This window comes from Pinus tabuliformis, chromosome Q (assembly GCF_031772625.1).
Source record: "Pinus tabuliformis cultivar Carrire ecotype Pingquan chromosome Q, CPIR1, whole genome shotgun sequence".
In the NCBI taxonomy this organism is placed as follows: domain Eukaryota; kingdom Viridiplantae; phylum Streptophyta; class Pinopsida; order Pinales; family Pinaceae; genus Pinus; species Pinus tabuliformis.
In genome coordinates, this window is record NC_142296.1 from 1,234,110,570 (window position 1) to 1,234,132,134 (window position 21,565).

Consider the following 21,565-nt stretch of genomic DNA (forward strand, 5'->3'; position numbering starts at 1 on the left):
ACGAAAGCTTAAAGATCGAGCTGAATCAGAGCTGAACAATATAACTAGAAGAAGAAGAATCAATAATTCAATACACATGAAAATACTTTGGGGAAAGCCTCAACTAAAAACCCCACTATTTGTATTATCATACAAGGTGGAAATACATCAGAATTATACAAAGCCTTAGCTCTCATAGCTAGCCAGCTCTCAGTACAATCCTCCTGGATGCTCACAGGCAAACCTGGCTTCTCACAAGCCTTCCTTTCTGCCCTCCAAGCTCCTATTTCCTTGCACAGTTCCTCTGGGATGATCTCCTTCACCCAGTAGAACACTGCTCTCACACACTGCTCTAACACACTGTCAAAATTGCGCAATCCTCAAGGAAACTTGCCTTGACTGCATGCATGAGTTTCCTTTATAGGAAAACACATGAAACTGATAGTACACTGTCCTTGACTTTAATCTCAACTGGGTCTTTCTCAGAATAGACATGCATGAGTTTCTAATGAGGGAATCTTTAGTTATCTGGAGTACACTGGTTGAGTGCATGCATTCATCAACTGACTGATAACTCACAATTAGTTCCTCAAATAGTTTGGAACTAATTTAACTGGACTTAACTCAGTAAACTAAGCTAACTAATTACAACTCAAATATAACTCAATCTTATCTCCTTAATTAAGGGATAATCTCCTTAATTTAAGGGATAACTGTTGCATGACTGTAGAAAGACTTCTAACTTTAATTTCTCCAACTAATTAATCCATAATGAATTAATCAATTATTTCCAAGTAGCTGGTGAGACTAAATTCGATTTTGATTCACAATTTTAATTCAAGGACAAATTAAAATTAGAATATTCTGGATTCTATTTTTATCATTTCTTGTTGCTATTTTCAACACATAGTGTAGTAGAATACATGCTTGTACAACTATCAATATAGCTTAATGATTGGAAACTGAGAGAGGGAATTCCACTCTCCACTGAACCATGGCCCAATTGCACTACAATATTTCTTGTAGTTGACCACCCCTTAGTTGAATTTAGAGTTTGAGAAGTAAGTGCTCAAGGGAATTAAAAATGATACCAATCAATAGATCACCCAAGAACCCATATACTACCCCGCCACCACCTACTTAGTTCAGGATTATATCCTCAAATGTCTCCACCTACTCACCTAGGAATTCAAAGCACACTATTATCCCTTTTCTAATCCCATAAATATTAGAAAACACATACAAAGATCTCCCTATGCAACCTAAGGGTCCAAAGTACAACATGTTTCACCTTATCCACATCATAGGATTTTAGAAGCATAATATGTCCACATGTTTTCCCCTTTAAACAACTCTTTCATTGCTAATGCTTGTCCCAGTGTTATACTATGTTCCACAAGTTACTTTAAATTTCCTGGATGCCCCAATCTAGCATACAACACCCACATCCAAAAACCTATGTATGTGATTGATACCAAGATCACCCACATTGGGTTTATCACATGTAGATCCTCTTTTTCTCACCTTCACATATTGCAGTGTCATCTCATGTCCATGCAAATAATCTCCATGTGTAGTTCCTCTTTCTTATGGACTCTTTTCTTCCTCGTCGACCCCCTCATGAATCTTGTGTGTTGAATACATAACACAATCCACAAGAAATGATAGAGGGGGTATCGACTTTTTCCCCATTCGGGAAGCCCATACTCCACCTCCCTACCTGCCATGCATGCCATTAAAACCTAGTTAGCAAGCTGATGTCCCTTTAATAAACAACCATGACTTAACCAATTACTAAGTGACTCATCCTCAAAGCTCTGAATCGGTGTCCACTCCTCATAGTCTGTCATTGTGTTTACATTTCCACAATATTTACATGAATTTTAATTCACAAGGATAATTACAAGGGGAATAGAAAAAAGGGTTGTCACAAACCCCACCTTGATATGGATTGGATCATTATATTGCCATCCATCTTGATGTTTTCAGAGTGGAAAAAATGGAGGAATCAACTCGCACCACCCTTTGTACCGACGAGATCCAGTTTGACAAATTAGGGTCGGAAACCTTCTAGGAGCATTTTGAGGCATTAAACAACATTTTTTGGGGGTAAAAATTTGTAGCTTTTATGTAGTATATTTTTTCACTATTATAAACATAGAGACCTTTCCAACAACACAAGAATTGCGTTAATCATAGTTCGTATGCAAAATTTATGCTACTTGTAAGTTGACCTTCCTGTTTTCACCACCATAATTCGAGAAGATGCCACATCAGCCCCCATAATTCATGGAAAAGAGGCTGGCCACATGGTTATGATGAAGAAGACTCCATAAGAGTCTATATTTTAACTTTGGTTAAGAGTTGACGTAGCCAAATCTAACCACTAGTAGGCTATCGGGTTATGTTATAATCAAGCGACTAGGAGGAAAAGGGGTTCCATAGCTGAGCCAAAAATAACCAAGAGGGATATGAGATAGAGCGAACATAGATGATTTGTGCATTGTAGTAGCTCAGAGGCCACATGCCATACTTATTAGTACTCAAAGGAATTTTCTATTCAAAGAAAGAGAGAAAAGTGGCCCGACCTTCCAGTTAGGTTTTTTTCTTGAAAGGGTTTCGTAGGTCATATCCCGTGTCAAATGTGTGTGTGATCTTTTATTTCAATGTTCTCTATTTTCTACATAATTTCAATTCGCATGCATACGCTATTAATAGCGATATACAATTTATAAACCTAAAGAGAAATAAAACTGTAATAGTGTAGATCTTGCATTTTTAAATATAATTTTATCAGATCTGTTGTGACGAATTGTCCAAGGAATATCCATGGGAGTTTATGTTAGGTCCCTATAATACTAGTGTAGCCCCCATATTGTTATTGTTGTGCCTCACAGAATCACATTTTTTTTGTAAGTAATCATTTTTCTATTATATTAAAATGTGGTAAGTACAAGATGTGGTGCACAAATGATCTAAAAGAGCCTTGCCTCGACCATTGACAGAAAAAAATAAAAATAAAAATTTCTCATGCTTCTCGGCCTTACAAAATTTACAAAAATTGAGCTTCCCACCCTTACAAAGTTTACAAAAATTGCACTTTAACGTGGTTTGAGTGGAATGCAAGTGTCAAAGCTCATCTAGGTGATTGTCAATAAATCTGGTTACAAAATTTACATCCTTGACATCATCTTGGGGATTAACAGTGGTAATGATTTTAACATTGGTTTTGCCAGACAAGGGCCAAAACCATAGAGAATGAGTCCCATAGAGAACATATATATGAAACAAACAATAAATAGAGAATATCCAAAATAGAGAGTGAGCACAATTCATCAAACTTGTTAATCTGAGGGGTCCTGTTCCAACCTTATCGACTTTTTAGGGGTGCTACTGGCCGCGGTGTCCTCAGAGGCCTGGTGACTAGTAGAAGCTCTGCCAGTCTCGCTCTTAACGCTCGACTTTCCTCCTCCGCTTGCTTGCATGGTGACTATTCTGCGCCTCAACAACGCTTAGTGAGGCAAGTCCTTGGTTACAAAACGTCGATGATGAAAAATGTCCACGTAGACAATGAATTTGTAATTCAACATATCGAGCTTGACCTCGAGAGTTGTAGTGTTCTCGCTTTGCTCCTGTAGAGCTAAATGGAGCATGGTTTTGAGTTGCCAGGAAAGCTCAATAGTTCGGCTGTAAAATTTCTCCATGGCCCTGGTGAAGCCGCGGTACGAGATCTATTCAAACTATGTATCAACCTCCTCATTGCTAAGACGACATCTGATATTCCTAGACTGGAGATCTAGATTCTGAATATCATCTTGGGTTTCCAGAGAGACCGAAACATTGTAATTCAGCGTGACTCTCCTGATCGACGCTTTTGTGCGGGTCCTCCGCTTCATGTTGGGATCGTTCTAATGCTCATTGTTTCTCACTCTACCCCGGAAAGAGGCAGGAGTCAAGCAACGTTGAGGTGCCATGATGAGGGAGGGGGATTCAGGGTAATGCAAGGCAGGCTTCGGAGCAGAGGATGGGGGAAAGGGGGTAGCAAAAGCTCGAAGGCAGAAAGAACGATGAGGAGGAGCTAGGGGATCAGGGTATTCATAAGCAAGATGGGTGGCAGAGTGGTGAGGGAGGAAATTGGCTATAATTGTGCCATTGAATATGGCTAGAGCCATGTGCAAAGCAATAAAGGCAGAGCGAAGGATTTTACATCAACATTATGATTCGGAAATTCATTCATGCATGCAAATTGTTAGAGTTGAAGCCTCTATTGGATTTTATGATAACGAGTTAAGGGGCTCGTATTGTCCTTGTCTGAGCGATTTGACCTGCTCTTGTAGAGCTGTGATTGTGTCGTGTTTTTTTATCCTTGATATTTATAACCTCACACTCCTAGCGGAGGGGACCTTCCTCCAAGTCCTTCCATGCAAGGGGGTCCAACTTGTTGTTTCCAACTGTACCCTGGTTTCCTATCATGTCGACCAATCTGTTTGCCTTTCGTCTGAAAACTTGGAAATGGAGCCCACTAAGATCACTGACGTGTTTGCTAATATGGTGGAGCATCTTGATCAACCTCCAGTTTTCCATGACCTTGGTCACGGTAGTACCTTGTTAGATTTTACGATCGACCAAGGTGGCCAACGTCAAGTTGCCTTCGATGATTAGGGGCTAGAAGCCTTGTTCTTTGGCTATGGCGAGGCCATGATGCAACACCTGAAGCTCTGCAACATTGTTTGTGGTAGTACCTAGGTTTCCTGCGTAAACCCAAAGGATTTCCCCAACCGCGTTTCTGAATACACCACCGAAACCCACTGCCCCAGGGTTTCCCTTGGTAGCACCTTCATAGTTCATCTTTACCACGTCTTTCTCGGGAGGGAACCAGTGATAGGGAGCTTCAAGGTTAACATTCATCGGGTGAATGGTGGCAGGAGATGGAAAATGCAAGTCCATAAGGAGAAAAATTCGTTGATCAATGGGTTGGGGTGGGCCATTAAAGCTGGGAATTTTGGAGATGGAAACAATTTCTTAGACCACTTACTTGAGAGAGGTAAGGAGGATCTCCTCCTACTTTTCTTCATTTTTAAAAGTTCTGGTGTTGTTCTCTTTCCATAGTGTCCAACAAATGGTTTTGGGTAGAATGTTCCAAGCTTTGTTTACCATAGGATGGGGGGGAATATTAGCTCTCCAATATTCGAGAGTAATGTGTATGGAAGCTCTATCTCTGTCTATAGTTCTGAAAACTACAACCGTCCACTCCCATATCTTGTTGGTGCATTCACAGGTGTTTAGGATATGGTTGATGGTCTCCTCTTGAGACTCACAAAAAGGGCATCTCAATGGTCCTGTAAATCCTTTTCTCCAAAAATTGTCCCAGGTGAGAATTTTCCCCTACATGACCAACTAGAGGAATAGGGTGATTTTGGGCCACACTTGTATTTCCCAAAAGATCTTCCATTTTTTATGTTGCTAAAGTTGATCGTGATTGCCTATGTATCCATAGGCGTCTTTGAGATTGAAGAGCCCCATTGAGTTCTTACCCCAACTTAGCTTATCTTCCCCTTGATAGAACTCAATTTTCCTTCCTTTAATGGTTTGGGTAAAGGCATTCCAGTCAATATTATCTAGCATGCGCTCCCAATCTTGATCGTCCAACCATTCTCTCCACCTAGCTTCCAACGTGCTAAGCTTCCAATAGTGTGCCACTTGAAATTTCCCTCTACCTTGCATGGATGTTCGGAGAGAGGCATTTTGATCTGGCCTATCCATGACTAGTAATTGTTTCCAGGCATCCTCCGAGAAGAGGATTTTTTCCCCATTGCAAATTTCCCATAAGTTATGCTTTTAAATGATGGTTTTGTTCTTCCAGGCCTGGTTCCATATGGTAGAGCCATTGATGTTTCCAACGAGCCCGATAAGATCTCCATTGGAGTTGTTAGGCGCATATTTCACCTTCCAAATAAGCGCCCAAGGTGTGAGTGGATTGTCCAACCATCTCCACCAAGTTTTATCCGATAGGGCTTTGATCCAGGTGGATATTCGTGGCCGCCCTCCTATTCCACTCGGACCCCCAACACTGTCTCTTTCAGTTTTTCAGTTTCCTTAATTGTAGCATAGTTTACTATTTTTGTCCTGAACTTCTGAAGCCGTTTTGAGGCTCTAAACGACATTTTTAGGGAAAATAGAGAGACTGAAACGAGGTATCATGATAACCAAACGAAGATCGTATGCCAAATCTATGACCCCAAGAAATTGATTTACCAATTTACCCAAACGGGGCCCACAGTTTTGGTGCTTCATCTCCTGGGGTTAGGTTTCTGGATGTTTAGGGTTTCCATTGTTTCTCAATAATAAATATGCCTTGGAGCCTCATTGTAACACAATTCAGAGACATGTAGCCGCCACATCTCTTCTATGAGATAAGCTACCATCGCCCGATCTAGTTTATTTCCATTCCGTTTGTAAGCATAGTTCAATATTTTTCTATTAATGAAATGAAGTGTTTTTATGCTGCATCTCTATATTTATGATTATATTTATAATTTGTTTTGTTCCCGTTTAAGTTCGGATCAGTGGTATCAGAGCAGTCTGCTCTTTCTCTGTTTTTCTTTGCATGTACCCAATGAGGTCAAGGTACAAGGAGTTAGGGCTCGATCTGATTGAACCATTGCAAGATTAGCCTTACAAACCCCGACGACCTCCCATGGTGGAATAAAATAAAGACGAGGGGGTAGGAGATCCTTTCAAAATATTGCTTGAGGAAGCCCTCGAGCAACATAGGAACTCGATGATGGATAACTTTGCCCAGATTCGTCAACGACTACCCACAGGTGACGCATCTTCATCCAACAGCCACTCTGTAGGTGCCGCTCCTTTTAAGGTACAAGTTAACTTCGATATTCCCATATTTGAGTGTCAGATAGATGCAGATGCCGTAGATAAATGGTTAAATTTGTTGGAAGGATATTTTTAGTTCATGAATTTTCCAATCGGGAAAAGATTACTTTTTAATTTCTCAAATCCGCCCACACATCAAGGATTGGTGGGAATCCTACTGAGAACAAAAAGACGAGAGTGAACCCTCGCTATTTTTAGCCACACCCAGTTGGGATTCGTTACGAGACGCCATTAAGGAGAAATATTACCTTGTCGGGAGCTATGAAGATAAATACATAAAGTGGACCATAGTACGACAGGGAAGGGACCAAGATGTGCATGAGTTCACAAATGTTTTCCATACCCTTCACACGAAGCTAGGTATCAAGGATTGTGAATGACATTTGGTACTCAAGTACTACGGTTGTCTACACAAGTACAACCAAGACGAGATGGAGTTCCTGGACATTTCCTCGCTCGGCATAACATACCGATACACTATCAAGGTTGAACAGAAGTTTAAACAAAAGAAGCAGGACTTTGGATCTGCGAATCCAAAATTAGGAAAAGGTGCCCCCAAACCGTAGAGCAAAGGATAGTGCCAAGGCAGGGCTACCCAGGTGATGAGCCTTGGTATTGCGAAAACAATGATTCAACTCCCAAGGCTACCAACTTTAATTATCAACCCAGGGTTCATATAAACTTAAGAGGTATCAGGACTATATGTGCAGTATACAATGTGTCCTTCCTTTGATGCCATGATGTAATGGAGTGATCAGGTGCTCAAAATTAGGCTCAAAAATCAAAGTGTCAGAATCTTGATAAACTTAGTTTCAGATCTAAGAGCTCGTCATTATGATTCCAATGGTGTGAACGACACTCAAATCCAAGCTAATATGCAAAAGTTATAGCAAGTCAAAGTTCAAGTTTGACTTCCCTCTGCCTTTGCCGCGCGACAAAATTCTTGCTCGATTAGCGGATTTTTTGAGCGAAATTGTGGGTTCCTGTCGGATGTGGAGCAATTTGTGGAACGAATAGTGGGAAACAAGGAGAGGTCATAACTTCTTCGGTTTTCCACCAAATTGGATGCAAAAAGAGGCTAGATAGCGATTTTTGGACATTCTGAACCGATGGGAGTAGGTTTTAGAAGCATTTGTGCATTGTAAACACATATTTTCACACTTTTGAACATAATAGAGAGGCCCAAGCCATTGGAAGCTGGACCAAGGAGACATAGCCCAGAAGCAGTGAACTCCTTTATCATGTGCTTGTTGTAATGTGTTTTTGACGATGTTCTGTATATGTTTATGTTGTTGGTCAATTTCTGGTTTATGTTAAATTGCTCATAAAATTAACATAAAAACTCTTCATTTTACTTGCAAAAATTGATGAATCTTTAAGCACAATGAAAGAATTTTGTTTATAACTGAGGAAGATCTTAGCACTACAAACTAATATTATAAATTAGATCAATTTGGTATCAAAGCACTAGGTTTTGTTTTGTGAAAGAAGGATTTAATTGTTTGCAAGTTTATGTCATGCTTACAAGGTTAAAACTCAAAAGAGGTGAAGGAAAGTTGGTTGGAAGCCCTGAAGTTGGGTCAAGGGGAAGAAGAGAAAGGTTTCCACAATCTCCAACACCAGTTCAACCTCAAGTTGCAGTTGAGACTCCAGAGATCATGTCTCATTAAGGAGAAACTACAAGCATGACAGAAGATGAGAAGACCTTCATAAAGGATTTCTTTGATATGACATAGATGGTGAAGGTCCTCTATGAATAGAGGAATAGCAGGTTGCAAGGAGAAAGTTCCAAACCTCCCAAAGGAGAAGACTCTTCAGGAGGTAATGGAAAAGGAGGTAATGGGAATGGAGACAAACCTCCACCCTCTCCACCATCTTCTTCATCTTCTTCTTCACAAGCATCTTCACACTCTTCCACTAATACAACCCTTACTCATACTCATCATCATTCTTCAAAAGGAATCGGTAAATCACCTTTTTTAAAACTTGATGTTAAATTCGAGTTGCCCATGTATAATGGTGAAGTGAATGCAGAGAAGCTTGATAATTGGATTCGTCAGTTGGAGGTCTATTGCAGGATTCAAAACCTTCAAGAGGATGACATAAAGATTTAGTTAGCTTCCTTGAGAATGGAGGGTGCAACATTAGTGTGGTGGGAATCAAAGACCTAAGAGGAGATTAAAAAACATGGTAAGATATCTATTTCTTGGAATGATTTCATTGTTGAAATCAAAAGACAATTCTCCCCTCTATCTTATGTGCAGAAAGCCATCATGAATTGGCAGAACTTTAGACAACTTAAAGGTCAAAATGTGCAAGATTACACCAAAGAATTCAGAAAAGGTCTCTGATGTTAGGTGTAGATTTGCAATCACATGACACATTACTGAAGTACATAAGAGGTTTACACAATTACCTTAAGCATACTATCTTAATGTTTATTCCCAGTAATCTAGATGATGTGTGTGTGCAAGCCACTCATCTTGAGGCAAGAGGAAAAAACATGTCAGAAGAAGGTAGTAAAAATTTGTTTAAGAGTAAAGAGAAAGAAAAGGGTTTCAAGGGAAAGAAAAATGCATCCATTAAAAAGGAAGGAGAGAAAAAAATCTGTAAACATTGTTCCAGAGATGGTCACGATGAAGCTCACTGTTGGAAGCTTCATCCAGAAATGAAACCAAATAAATTTAACAACAAAGGAAAAGAAAAGACAACTGTAATAACTCAAGAAGAGTATTTGGGATCCGAATCGGGCGATGAAACTAAAATCACAACGATGGGGTTAAAAGAAAAGGAATCCATTACCAGCACTAGTTCTTTAGACTCGCAAATTGAAACTCCAAATGAAAAGAGGAGAATAGAATTGTTTCACATCAGGGTGATCTCAAAAAATAACAAGATTGATACGTTGTTCGATAGCATCTCTCAAGATAATCTTATCTCTGAAAACACTGTCAAGAGTTTAAATCTAGAAACTATTCCACATCATAAACCATATCCGCTTGGATGGGTGTGTGACAATGCGCAATTTCAGGTTATGAGAAAGTGTAAGCTGAGATTCGTCATCACTGCAAAATTCATAGATGAAGTGGAGCTTGACGTTGTGCCGTTAGATATCTGTGGAATCATTTTGGGCAGACCATACCTTTATGACAGAAAAGTTATTTGCCATCAACATAAAAACAAATATCATTTATTCAAAAATGGAGTAGAATATATTGTGAGAGATCACAGCAAGAAAACAAATCTTTCACTTGTTAATGCAAGGCAAATGAAAAACTGGTGAATTCGAGCAAGAATTTTATGCTTCTCATGATCAAACCAAAGAATGATGTTGATAATGAAGCTTTTAAAGGTTCCAATTCGAATTTGAAATCTGAATTGGTTGATGTAGTTAACCAATATGATCAAATGTTTTAGGAATGAAAGGGATTACCTCCCAAGAGAGGAATCTAACATGAGATACAATGGCAGCAAGATTGTCCTCTTCCTTACATTGCTATGTACAGGATGTCAATGATGGAAAGCGCAGAAATTAAGAAGCAAATTCAAGAGTTGTTGAATAAAGGGATCATCAGACCATCTTCCTCGCCGTGTGGTTCACCTATTGTCTTGGTGCGAAAGACGGATGGAACATGGCACATGTGTGTGGAATTTCGTGCATTGAACAAAATTACGGTAAATAACTGTTACACACTGCCTCAAATAGATGATTTACCGGATCAATTGAAAGATGCAAAGTATTTTACTTAGCTAGACTTAAGAAGTGGCTACCATCAAATTAGAATAGCTAAAGGAGACGCTTGGAAGAAATCATTCAAAACAAAACATGGTTTATTTGAATGGCTAGTTATGCCGTTTGGTTTATGTAATGCTCCTACTACATTCATGCGTGTGATGAATGATGTGTTGAGGCCATTTCTTGATGAATTTGTCATAGTCTACTTAGATGACATCTTAATTTTCAGTAAATCTCGTGTTGAACATGTCATGCATGTAAGAAAAGTACTTGATGTCTTGAAAAAATAACAGTTGTATCTGAAGATGTCAAAGTGCGAGTTTGGAAAGACTTATTTAGTTTACTTGGGTCATATTGTTGGAGGAGGTGAGTTGAAAATAGATCCCTCCAAGGTTGACATAATTGTGAATTTGCCAAGGCCCAAGATAGTTACAGAGGTAAGAATTTTTCTGGGAGCAACCCAATATTGGAGGAAATTTATTGCTAATTTTTCTCTTATAGCCGCTCCTTTGCATGTGTTGACAAGGGTGAAATTTTTTTTTTCAGTGGGAAGGCAAACAACAAAAGGTCTTTGATGCGTTGAAGCAAAATATCAATACAACTTCTGTACTCACACTTTTAGACTTGAGACAATCATTTAGGATTCAGACAGATGCTAGTGACTACGCTATGGGTGTAGTTCTCATGCAACATGGTAAGCCTATCTATTTTCATTCAGAAAATTTTAATGGTGCAGTGATTAACTATCCTACGTATGACAAGGAATTTTATGCATTGGTGCAAAGTGTGAAAAAATGGGAACACTACTTGATGGGTAAGGAAACAGTCATTCAGACTTATCATCAACCATTGCAATACTTACAATCTCAATCAAAGTTGCAGCAATCAAGGCACTTCTGATGGATGGGTTTCCTTCAACAATTCCACTTGGTAATCAGGTATAAGAAAGGTATCTACAATAAAGTTGCTGATATGCTTTCTAGGCCGATTGTTAGTGCAACTACTTTACTCAAGCATAATTCTGTTTTACATGAAAGTTATATTGAGAAATATGCATTAGATAATGACTTTCAAGATGTTTATGCAAGCTTGAGTCAAGGTAACCAAGTAGAGGAATTGGATTATCATTTTCATGATAACTTGTTGTACCATCTTGGAAAGATTTGTATTATGCAGGGAGAAAGAGTTAACATCATAAGAGAGGCACATACTTCTCTTATTGTTGGTCATTTCGGTGTAAGTAAGATGGTGGCACATCTACAAAGGTATTGTTATTGGCCTTGTATGCTTGAAAGTGTGTCTCGTTTTATTAAAGGATGTTCATTATGTGCAATCAGTAAGCCTAGAAATAGGAATTTAGGATTGTACACACCACTTTCGGTTCCTTCACGACCATGGGAGAGTGTTTCTATGGATTTTGTAGGAGGTCTTCCATTGTCAAAAAGAGGTCATGATTATTTGTATGTAGTTGTGGATAGGTTCAACAAAATGTGTATTTTGATGCCATGTAAAAAGCAAGTTACAGCTGAACAAATTGCTCAGTTATTCTTTCATAATGTTTGGGTGCATTTTGGATTGCCCACATCCATTGTTAGTGATCGAGATTATCGCTTTGTTGGGAATTTTTGGTCAAGCTTGTGGGGATTCATGGAAACCAAATTGAAAAAGAGTACAAATTTTCATCCACAAACAGAGGGTCAAACAGAAGTGGTGAACATAACAGTGATACATCTTCTTTGTGGATATTGCAGCAAGCATCCTAATTTGTGGGATGAACATTTGCACTATATTCAACATGCTTACAATCGAGCCAAGCACTCTTCAACTCAAACTTCGCCATTTGAGGAATTTTTGGGATACTTGCCTAAATATCCTTTGGATTTTACTTTTGGAAAAGATGTTCATATTGAAGGTCATACCAACATAGATAAAGCAATAAAGTTCATTGAACGAATCCAATTAGTACACCAAAAAGTTCAAGAACAACTTGAGAAAAGCCAAGGCAAGTACAAAGCAAAGCACGACAAGCATCGTCAATATCACAAGTTCCAAGTTGGTGATGAATTTTGGCTTCAAATTAACAAAGAGAGGCTCCTAAGAGAAGGTAAAAAGCTAAAACCAATTAGATATGGTCCATTTCGAATTTTGGAAAAGATTGGTAACAATGCCTTCAGGTTGGATTTGCCTTCATATATGCAAATTTATGTTGTTGTTATTGTTGAGAATTTAAGGTTGTATGAGCCTCCTTTGACTGAAGATCAAGGGGAGAATATTCAAATTCCATCTATTGAAGACTTTTCTCCAGAATTTCTTGATGTGCTTCAGCAAGACCCTATACTTGATAGAAGAATAAGGACATCAAAAAGGGGAAGTATCGATTATCTTCGAGTGGGGATCAAGGGTACAATTCCTTCAAAAACCAAATGGATAGAAGTTGGAAAGGTGAGAGAATTGTACCCTCACTTGCTGAAGAATTGAAAGTGATCCTTTTGGGGTCCAAAAGACTTCCAGTGGAGAGGAGTGATCAGGTACTCAAAATTAGGCTCAAAAATCAAAGTGTCAGAATCTTGATAAACTTAGCTTCAGAACAAAGAGCTCATCATTTAGATTCCAACGATGTGAACTGTTGGGTTGCGTTATATTCTTTCCACGACTAGCCACGTAGTTTACCGGGGGGTTAGAGTGGGGGCAGAGCCCCCCCTACGTTGCACCTATTGCGCAGCGGGGGTGTCACAGAGGGGGTTTGAGGGGGGCGGGCTGTGCCCCTGGAAATTTTTTTTGGACCCTATATTAGGTTGGACAGACCTACCTATGGTTTTGTGCATGGTTTTCGCACATGGTTTTGGATGCGATGGTTTTCGGTCCATGGTTTTGGACACGATGTTTTTCGGTCCATGGTTTTGGACACGATGTTTTTCGGTCCATGGTATTGGATGCTTCGACATGTATAAATATGTATTGTAACATTTAAAGGAACATAATGAAAAATTAATCTGGTAGTCTCGGTTTTGGGATCCATCAGAAAATCTCTATGTATATGTGTTTTATGTGTTGTGCTCGCCCATAGTTTATTTTTGTGTTTTAGAATTCGTATGCGGGTAATTTCTGTACGGGGTTAAAACCTACATGAATGACACTCAAATTTGAGCTCATATGCGGAAGTTATAACAAGTCAAAGTTCAGGTTTGACTTCCTCACATGGCAAGATTGGATGATGTGGCAAGGTCCTTCAGCGAATGAGGAGGTGCCAAGTGGCACACCATTGGCTCCTGCATGTCGCAAATTGCAATTGCAGGTAGGTCATCGTTAAAAATTGGCCCTCGAGCAGGGAAGAGTTGCCATGCAATAAGGTAGACGGGAAGGCATTCAAGAATCGGCTGGATGCGCTATGCGATGGATCACAATCACATATCAGCAAAGGGAGGTGTTACAAAATCGGCCCCCGGTAGGTATCGGGTTGTGATGCGATCACACATATCGCATGACACAACATAATCGACCTCGACAGGTTTGGGTTGCGATGTGATATCGCAATCTCAAATCGCAACATGATGCAAAGTCCCACATATACAGGACCCCGATACTCTGTCGATTATGAAAGGATCCCATACGCGATACAACTATAAGCTCCAGTTAAGAATTTTGTCAGGTCCACCGAATCGCAATCGAATATCACCCACCTGGTTCACAGTCTATAAGACCACAGGACTTCGCCGATTGTGATTTGTGATGGGCAGTCGGTGTCGACGGATTATGGCCCGCCGCGCGGCAAAATTCTCACTCGGTTAGTGGATTTTTGGAGCGAAATTGTGGGTTCCTGTCGGATGTGGAGAAATTTGTGGAACGAATAGTGGGAAAACAAGAAAAGATAGAAAAGATAGATCAACGCCTTAGAATTCAACCTCTTTGAGGGGGAAACCTCCTTTACATTACATAAATGAACAATTCTTTGATGATTCAAATGACAAAACCTCATTTCTATATATAGGAGTCTAAGGAGTCACAATATAATCTAGCCGACCTAACAATAATAATATAAAGGCACAATAATAACAACAGTGGGCTTCTATGGGGCACAAGAGTAACAATATGGGCACTACATGGGTACATCAATATAATAAGTGGGTTATACTAATAACAATAAGGAGTTACACTAGTAGTATAGGGGCCTAACATGCCCCTCTCCTTCAAAAAGCATTGTCCTCAACGCTTGAGTAGTTCTTGATGCTTCTGTATAAAATTCTTGTCCTCCCATGTGGAATCTTCACCGGGTAAGTTCTTCCACTTGATGAGATACTCTGAAATTGATCGATTTCATAGCTGTCGGGTTCTTGTTTCTGTGACTGCTCTAGGTTCTAATATGATTTTTCCTTCCTCTTCAATTTCTGGCAATATTGTTTGAATTGGGATCTTTTGCAACTTTTGAATAAGTGTCCATACTTCTTCGTCCTTCTTCCATTCTTCCCTTGCTTCGTTTATCCAATCTGGTTGGATAATATAAATAGCACAAAACAATGCTTCCACATTCTCATCCTTGAAGAGTCTTCCCATTCGGTAAGGTCGCCATTTTTTAAGTGCATGTAGTATTGCCAACATTTCCTTCTCATAAATAGCTTGCTTGAGATGTAGCAGCAAAATACCCAATCACCTACATCAAAACATTTTTCACTACGATGTTGATTTACCTATTGTTTCATTTGATTTTGCACCGAAGTGATGTTATCCTTTAAAAGTTGGAGAACTTGTTGTTGATGCTCGATGTGATCTTTCACTGCTTGAACCTTTTTCTTCTTCATATGTCCTTCTATCTCTAGAGTTTGAGGAGTGGTAATTTCTTCCAATCCTTTACAAGATATGGTAGGATTCATTTCTTAATGCTCGATGTGATCTTTCACTTCTTGAACATTTGTCTTCTTGATATGTCCTTCTATCTTGATAGTTTGAGGAGTGGTAATTTCGAACAATGAATTACAAGATATGGTTGGATTCATTTCTTCTTTCTCGATGTGATCTTTCACTTCTTGCACCTTTTTCTTCTTGATATGTCCTTCTATCTTGAGAGTTTGAGGAGTGGTAATTCTTGCCAATGCTTTACAAGATATGGTCTGATTCATTTCTTCTTTCTCTGGGGTGGGGTCCTGGCGTATATCTTCTTCTTTTGATGTTTCTTGATCCTTTTCTTCCTACTCTTCATATTCTATGTAAAATAATTTCTTCTCAGCACACTTATGACCTTTAGTGCATTTGCTATCACAATTGTAACAAAGCCCTTTTTCTCTTTTTTCTTCCAATTGTTGTGGTGTAACCCTTGTAGGTTGTGGAAGGCTAGGAGAAACAACACTTCCATCTTTATAGTTGTGACGGGTACACTTCCTGGTTTCCATAATTTTGCTTTCCAGTATGTCACAAAGCCCTTTTACTCTTTCCAATTGTTGTCGTGTTGCTCTAAAGAAGGTGTTGCTCTTTGTATCCTTATAATGTGCTATCATTTCCTCCGTGAAAATTGACCACGTAACAAGTTGTTTACGAGAACAAAGCCCTTCGTACCATAAAAATTGATGTGGTTCTAAATATGAAGATGCAATACATACCTTTTGTAACAGTTGTACACCATGTAGATCAAAATATTGCTCCATCTGAAGTATCCAATTTACCGGATCCTTGCCATCAAACTTCCTCATCTTGCTTTTTCTTGATTTTAGGAGCTCGACCTTGAAACGACAGTAATTCTGTACTTTTGGATCTTTAAGTTCTGAAATTGTGAGCTATAGTAGCCCTCTGTGTCCTCTTTCCCATGCCACTAGTTTGATCCAAATTGGATTCTCTAAGAAAAAGTTATGCACAATCTCCCAAGATGACCTGATTATAGACCTTTCCAAAAGAGCGAACTTGTATGAAGTGCCACGTGTCACTATTTCGACCTTTGGATCTAAAAAAGATATACATAAAAAACTACAGTCCGTCCTCTTTCTATACCTTCTTACAAAATTTCAATCCGATCCCTAGAGAGAAAGTGATGACAATTTTCCCCAGGTCACTTGTTTTAAATGTAATTCAGGAGTTTGCAAAAAGACCAACTTCCTCAGATCATATCTCCGCAAATATCGCGCGAAAAGCTCTGAAATTTGGACCCAAGGTTCAGCGCGATTTCTTATCAAATGGGTTTTTTTGCGAATTCTGAAACATCACAAAAAAAAAAGTTATAGCGAAAATTCCACGATGACCTGTTTGGAGTAGCGAAACCCTAGAATCCAAAGCTTTGATACCAAATGTTATGAAACTAGCTCAAGAAAAGATAGAAAAGATAGATCAATGCCTTAGAATTCAGCCTCTTCGAGGGGGCAACCTCCTTTACATTACATAAATGAACAATTCTTGGATGATTCAAATGACAAAATCTCCTTTCTATATATAGGAGTCTAAGGAGTCAAAATATAATCCAACCGACCTAACAATAATAATATAAAGGCACAATAATAACAATAGTGGGCTTCTATGGGGCACAATAGTAACAATATGGGCACTACATGGGTACATCAATATAATAAGTGGGTTATACTAATAACAATAAGGGGTTACACTAGTAGTATAGGGGCCTAACAAACGAATAGTGGGAAAACAAGGAGAGGTCATAACTTCTTCAGTTTTCCACCAAATTGGATACAAAAAGAGGCTAGATAGCCATTTTTGGACATTCTAAACTAATTGGAGCATGTTTCAGAAGCATTTGAGCATTGTAAACACATATTTTTACACTTTTGAGCATAATAGAGAGGCCCAAGCCATTGGAAGTTGGACCAAGGAGATGTAGCCCAAGAGGGGTGAACTCCTTTATCATGTGCTTGTTGTAATGTGTTTTTGATGATGTTCTATATATGTTTATGCTGTTGTTCAGTTTCTGGTTTATGTTAAATTTCTCATAAAATTAACATAAAAACTCTTCATTTTACTTGCAAAAATTGATGAATCCTTAAGCATAATGAAAGCATTTTGTTTATGATCCGAGGAAGATCTTAGGAATGCAAACTAATATTCTAAATCAGATCATGGAGTGCATCTAATAAAATCAGATCCTAAACTAATTGAAAAAAATGAAATGCTCAAAATGGAAACCTTAACCTATTGCAAGAAGGGAAATACAAGGAAATAAACCTATTCTAATTGCATAAAATAAAGATAAATGTCAACCATTACATTTAAAATAGTTTAGATCCATTAACATAGTTATTGGATCTGGAAATCAAGAAAATCATCATTGTATTATCCAAATCACAAAAGTTGTCCATTAACCCAAATCGCTGAACTGTTTTGCATGGGTAAAGAGGCAAGTCTTATGCATCCTTTAGTATTCCTAATAATTGATTTAGAGCCTAGGGGTATTGATTCAACCCTAAGGGACAATAACCAAGCTTATTGAGTGAATCTAGGCAAGTATATACATGTTGGAAGGCTGCTACAGGGTTTCCTGTAGTTTACTACAAGAAACAATAGGTTTGCTATAGGAAACTATAATTCACCGAATGACCAACCAAATCAAATCCAAATTGGATGGAAATTTTTTTTTATTGACTAGGATGTCTTAGGTCACCATTCCAAGTGGAATCAGTAAAAAAGACCTTTGTTAACCCATGTTAAAAAAGTGGCAGAAAGTACTAGTCTAAAATCTAGAAATTCGAGAACTAGTGAGCTAGTAAATATATCAAATGCCTAACCTAATCAAGTGAAAATGCAATGGGGTAATTTTTTTTATTAACTAGAATGTTTTTTTGGTCTAATTCAATTGTAATCAACTCGATTGAAGCTCTTTATCATGCTCTAAAAAGAAGAATAAATTTACTGTTATTTGCCACAAAGGGCTTCCAGAAATCTAGATTTGGGAATAAACAAACTAATCCAAGAAACTCAATGATTACTATGACCTTCCAAAGCTGTTCCAATGATGCAATGATGCTTGTGATCCTGCAAAATAACTTAATTAAACCATTTGACCCAATCCTACAACAAGAAATCATTAATACTAAATGCAGAAATAGAAAAAAAGACAAGAACAGTAGATGCATGTGAATAAGAAGTGAAAAGAAGAAAAGCAAATGATACAAAAGGGATCTTAGGTTTCTAGGATGACCAAGCCTAAGGAAACTTAGAGTCCTACGAAGGAGACCAAGATTTAGAAGCTGAACATGACACGAATCTTCATTATTTCCATTAATACAATTAGATCCCTGCAGAAAATGAAAGTGGAGCTGCAAACATACGAGTTCTCTCCACAAAAAGACTAATAAAAATCCAGCCCTAAAGGAAAATTCGACTTGGTAGTTATACAAAATGATTATGAATCATTCCCCATGAAAGGAGGAAGCTTTCCCCACCAAAATCCCTTGATTAGTGGATTTGGTTCCCAATACTAGGAATTTGCATTAAATGGTAGGGAACACATTCTTAGATTTTCTCAATCATTGGAGCTCCCCAGTCTATGCCATAATTCCAGAATATCTTGTTGATTTATTATTTAATATTGGTCCTCCTGTAGTAGGGAGCAAGTCCCTAGATTATCTCCTCCTCCAAATCTCCATAATTTGCCCAATATTCTCATAATATTCCACAAAAATAAATAATATTAGGCACAAATATACAATTATCCATAAACCTTCCTAATGAACATATTAAAGTTAAAAATATATTGTCTAATGCAAAATAGAGGTTTAATGTGTTGAAGGATGGCCAAATGGGTCTTAACTTATGTATAATTTAGAGGCACAGGCCTTAATTTATGTCTAATTTAGAGCCCATCATACCCCCTGTTGAAAGTGTTGCTCATCCTCTGAGCAACTCAGTGACCTCATTGTGCCTCATTCATGGCCCTGGTGGCCTCTCTCTTTGGCATTCCTTAGTTCTTTCTCTTAAGAATCTTGGATGTCAGTTTTTCAAGGACAAGCATAAAACTGTAGTTGTTCTTTTCATGATTGTTTAACAATATTTCAAGCAAAAGAATATTACTTTTATCAAGTCGATGATGTGACGCTTTGTGTTTATGAACTTAAGTGATTATAAGAGTGTTGATTTCAGGAGCTTGATCGATGACTTGTATATGTAAACTTTTCTTATGTGCATGTAGTTGTTTTGTTGAAGCATAAGAAAAAAAGAGCGTTTTACAAATTCGACTCAAATCACGCAAGCATATTCACAACCCACAGTGTACCTAAGATCCCCTTATTCAATTTCAGGCAGATCCAGGAAACGATCACCACAAAAAGATATGTTTTTATTAACCTTCAAGATACATCATCATGACAATGTCTTCAGTGAGGCATCTCAAGCATAGACTGAAAACTCCTTGGTGTCAAATTGTCTTCAAAAACTGACTCTAAAACAATGATAATGCCAAGCTCTATCGTCAAAGTTAACTTTAATATATGTTTAAAGTTAACTTGAAGCTACCTCAAAGTAAAATACTACTTTTGGATTTCAACAATAAGCTGCCCTTAAGAAAAAAATCACTCCATATTACCAATCACTCCTTATTTAAAGTTCCACTAAAATAAAGTCACTTAAAAAAATAAATAAAAAAAAATCAATGAAATCACTTTTAAAAAGTGAAGATTTCAAGCTTTAAACTTTAAGCATATAAAAACCATGCGTGATACTTCATTGCAGAAATTAGGCACCATCATTTTTTAGAGAGACACGCATCCACTCCAAAACATATTCCACGCAAGCGCTCAAGGCTCTGCAAGCATGAAGCTCATCAAATTTTTGATGAAGCTGAATAATGAGACAATCTCCAGTGATAAAATACATCATCAGTTCTAATCTTCGATGGGAAAGGTTGTGGCCAACAATCCACAATTAATTCGACTCCCAACATAGTAAATACCCAACAGTTTCTGTTTCCACAAACCCATAGTCTATTCCAGCAAAGGACTGGACTGGATCGAGCCTCGTCATCAACATGCTCCTATTGAGGACGATGAAATTGTTGTTCTTGCTGCGAAATTTAGTATTTTTCACAGTGATGCTGGTGGTGTGAGCAGCTCAAATACCTCCGACGATAATAAAGTTATCTGCGAATCGCAGAAGGAAGTACTAGAACAATCTTTTAGTCTTTCAAAACCATTCTCTGTGAACGAGGATAAACAACAAAATTATGATATCTCATCGGATTCTTCTGTAGCTTCCAAAGATAAGAAAAGTGGTGGGAAGGACCTTCCTTGTGAAGCTTGGTGGAAACGTTATGCAACTTCTTTGCTATCCCAGGCCCAAGAAGCAAATGTGCTGTGGCCGATTGCTATTGCTGCTGCATTGATGGGGCTTGTGGTTTTGGGGCAATAGTGGCAGCAGGAACAAACCGAGACCTAATTCATGCGGCAAAATAAACTGGATCTCTAAAGCTTAGAAATCAAGTCTATCAACACACAATCACGACCAAAAAGAAAAATAAAAAATGAAAGCATTCACCCCTAGAGCAATCTCGATCGTTTGATTTGACTCAGTCAATGGTTGATAGATCGCATCCTCCACATGTGGCTCTGTCTCATTCTTATGGGGCCAACTTGTGGCCATTTAATTCTTGTATGGCTGTGCATATACCGTTTTAAACCAAAATGATCTCACACAGGACGTTAAATCTTCATCAATTGTGATGGGCAACCAATGTGATGGTCATCAAAATAAAATTGATGCCACCAGTCAATGATTAGTAGAATTGATGCCACCCCTCAATGATTAGTTTCCACTTTGGCTGCTTATGCACATGGAGTAATTTGGTTGATCTGGCACTTATAGCGTGGACCTGTGTGAGATAATTAGAGTCGACTCTTTGAAAATAGTTGGCCTTTTTTTTAAGAATTTGACCCTTGGCTTGGCTGCATGATATAAATCACGGTCCAACAAAATACAATGAAACTCCGCCCCACAGATAGATCAACGAAGTCTAGCAGCATCTTCACTCCATGTTCCTAA

The 21,565-nt window shown here is 38.4% G+C and overlaps 1 protein-coding gene across 1 annotated transcript; it reads left to right on the forward strand.

Moving 5' to 3' along the window:
* The first annotated feature begins 3,623 nt into the window (after positions 1-3,623).
* LOC149224275 (uncharacterized) lies at positions 3,624-20,940 on the forward strand. The gene is made up of 3 exons (XM_089388138.1): positions 3,624-3,701; positions 3,807-3,946; positions 20,521-20,940. Exons 1-3 carry the CDS (start codon positions 3,624-3,626, stop codon positions 20,933-20,935), a joined length of 633 nt encoding a protein of 210 aa, XP_089244264.1. The 3' UTR covers positions 20,936-20,940.
* Positions 20,941-21,565: the final 625 nt, after the last annotated feature.

Coding starts and splice junctions, on each gene's coding strand:
- LOC149224275 (XM_089388138.1), top strand. CDS start 3,624: ATGGAGCATGGTTTTGAGTTGCCAGGAAAGCTCAATAGTTCGGCTGTA. Junction 3,702..3,806: donor ATGGCCCTGGTGAAGCCGCG/GTACGAGATCTA, acceptor TTGGGTTTCCAG/AGAGACCGAAACATTGTAAT. Junction 3,947..20,520: donor AGGAGTCAAGCAACGTTGAG/GTGCCATGATGA, acceptor AGTCTATTCCAG/CAAAGGACTGGACTGGATCG.